The sequence below is a fragment of the Clupea harengus genome, chromosome 5 (genome assembly GCF_900700415.2).
Source record: "Clupea harengus chromosome 5, Ch_v2.0.2, whole genome shotgun sequence".
NCBI lineage: Eukaryota > Metazoa > Chordata > Actinopteri > Clupeiformes > Clupeidae > Clupea > Clupea harengus.
Window position 1 is genome coordinate 15,744,645 of NC_045156.1, and position 2,500 is coordinate 15,747,144.

Below are 2,500 nucleotides of genomic sequence, written 5' to 3' on the forward strand. Positions count from 1 at the left end.
ATCCCGCCCTACAGAAATACCTGAGCGTGAACAACAGTCTTTTACTGCGTAAACACACAGGGTAAACACACACACACACCTACACACACACCTACACACACACCTACACACACACTTACACACACACCTACACACCTACACACACACACACACACACACACACACACACACACACACACACACACACACACACACAAAGACCTCTGTCCAGTGGAGACCTAATGAGTTACTGATAAGCAGAAGGGTTTGTGTACAGGAGTCTGTGTGTGTGTGTGTGTGTGTGTGTACGTGCTTACCTGTGTGTGTGTATGGATGCACACTTGCACTTGTTGTGTGTGTGTGTGTGTGTGTGTGTGTGGGTGTTTGTGAACCCTCAGGTGTGTTTGAAGCAGGTGAGCTCTGGACAGGCAGGTGATTTACGGCATAGCCTCCCACCGCCTCTCACGGCGGCACCAGGTGTTTCTTGAAGAATCCTTAAAGACACACACACACACACACACACACACACACACACACACACACACACACTAGCTCCCCTGCGCCCCGGGGCCAGACCAGTCCTGTTGGCTCATGCTGTTGAGCCCTTTTATGACCAAACTAAACCATGAGGAAAATAATTACGCCCCAATCTCTTCAGGGGGCATACGTTTAAGAGTGTGTGTGTGTGTGTGTGTGTGTGTGTGTGTGTGTGAAGGGTTGTTTTAGTAGCTGTATTGATTGATTTAGTGTGTGTCATACCTGTGGGACACATGGGCAGATGAGAGATGATGGTGTGTGTGTGTGTGTGTGTGTGTGTGTGTGGCAGCTACCGTCCAACATGCATGCAGTGGATATATGGACTGCGAGCGAGGGAGGGAGAGAGGAGAAGCGATGAAAAATTAGAGAAGAGAAAAGAAAGATAGCAGGAGAGGTTGCACTCGTCAAGGCCCACATGTGGATCACTGATGAGTCATCATGGAACCCTTTGTGTGGTGGCAAACAGAACTAATCCCACAATGCACTGGGGGCCTTCAGATGGGTCTTGTGTGAGTCAGCACAGACAGCATGTCTCAGTTTATTAAACTTTTAGTGGTGGTCTGTGTGTGTGTGGGTGGTGTGTCTGTGTGTGTGTGTGTGTGTGTGTGTGTGTGTGTGTGTTAGGAAAATGTTCGTGTGGAGTTGTATAGTTGTATTTGAGAAACTGCATCACGACAGTCGCCCAGAGGAACCATAACCTACACACACTCTGGAACCAGAACCTTCAGAAACCGCAAACTTTGTGCTTTAATGACTTCCTGCTGATGTACCGTCCCGTTTGAGTTTTCATTACGGACATATCCTAATTGATTTTCTCTCTTCTCTTCTCTTCTCTTCTCTTCTCTCTCTCTTCTCTTCTCTCTCTTTTCTCTTCTCTCTCTCTTCTCTTCTCTCTCTCTATCTTCTCTCTCTCTTCTCTCTCTCTCTTCTCTTCTCTCACTCTCTCTCTCTCTCTCTCTCTCTCTCTCTCCCTCTCTTCTCTCTCCCTCTCTTCCTCTCTCTCTCTCTCTCTCCCTCTCTCTCTCTCTGTCCAGCTGCAGGAGTATTATAAGAAACAGCAGGAGCAACTTCACCTTCAGCTTCTCACCCAGCAGCAGCAGCAGCAGGCGGGGAAGCAGGCCAAAGAGGTGAGACACACACACACACACACACACACACGCACATACACACACACATGCTGTACTGTGGGCGTATGGATCACATACGGTACATACACTCATGTGTGTGTGCACACGTGTCAACATATCACATATGGTCTATATAAACACCCACACACATGCAGTCAAACACATACCTGAACATCACACACACACACACACACACACACACACACACACACACACACACACACACATGCTTACTTCTCAGAAGTCCCACCTCTCATCCATTGTTTTGGTGCTCATGGTGGTGGCTCAGGGTACTGCAGCCAACTGATCAGTACAGAAGTCCCAGAATGGGGACCAGCTGACAGGCCTCCTGTGTCAGGAGTTTAGGACCAGTACTGGACCAGGTTTATGTGTGGCTGGGTAGAGCAAGACAAAGGGACCATAACAAAAACAACCAAAGGCCCAGATCCAGGTCAAGGTCAAGGTCAAGGTCAGGGTCAAGGTCAGGGTCAGCCACTACCTGGGGTTGTTTCAGACTGCATCAATGAACACTTCTCATACTCTTGTGTCCTTCACTGCACACTGCATCATGTACACTTCTCATACTCTTGTGTCCTTCATCATGTACACTTTTCGATTCCTTTGTATGTCTTAACATGCAAAGTAATTGACAATAAAGCTACTTTGACTTTGACTTTGACTTCTCATCCTCATGTGTCCTTCATCATGCACACTTCTCATTCTCTTGTGTCCTTCACTGCACACTGCATCATGTACACTTCTCATACTCTTGTGTCCTTCACTGCACACTTCATCATGCACACTTCTCATCCTCATGTGTCCTTCACTGCACACTTCGTCATGCACACTTCTCATCC

At 47.7% G+C, this 2,500-nt stretch overlaps 1 protein-coding gene across 15 annotated transcripts in view; it reads left to right on the plus strand.

Annotated features, from left to right (window-relative positions):
• foxp4 (forkhead box P4) overlaps window positions 1–2,500 on the plus strand; it is a 156,085-nt gene that overhangs the window by 103,318 nt on the left and 50,267 nt on the right. For 11 of the 15 annotated variants that reach the window (XM_031567857.2, XM_031567850.2, XM_031567845.2 and 8 more), the window contains one exon: window positions 1,551–1,643. In XM_031567857.2, coding sequence (XP_031423717.1) covers window positions 1,551–1,643 — 93 coding nt within the window. The remainder of the gene's footprint in view (window positions 1–1,550; window positions 1,644–2,500) is intronic. The other 4 variants (XM_031567848.2, XM_031567854.2, XM_031567856.2 and 1 more) reach the window with 1 other exon arrangement.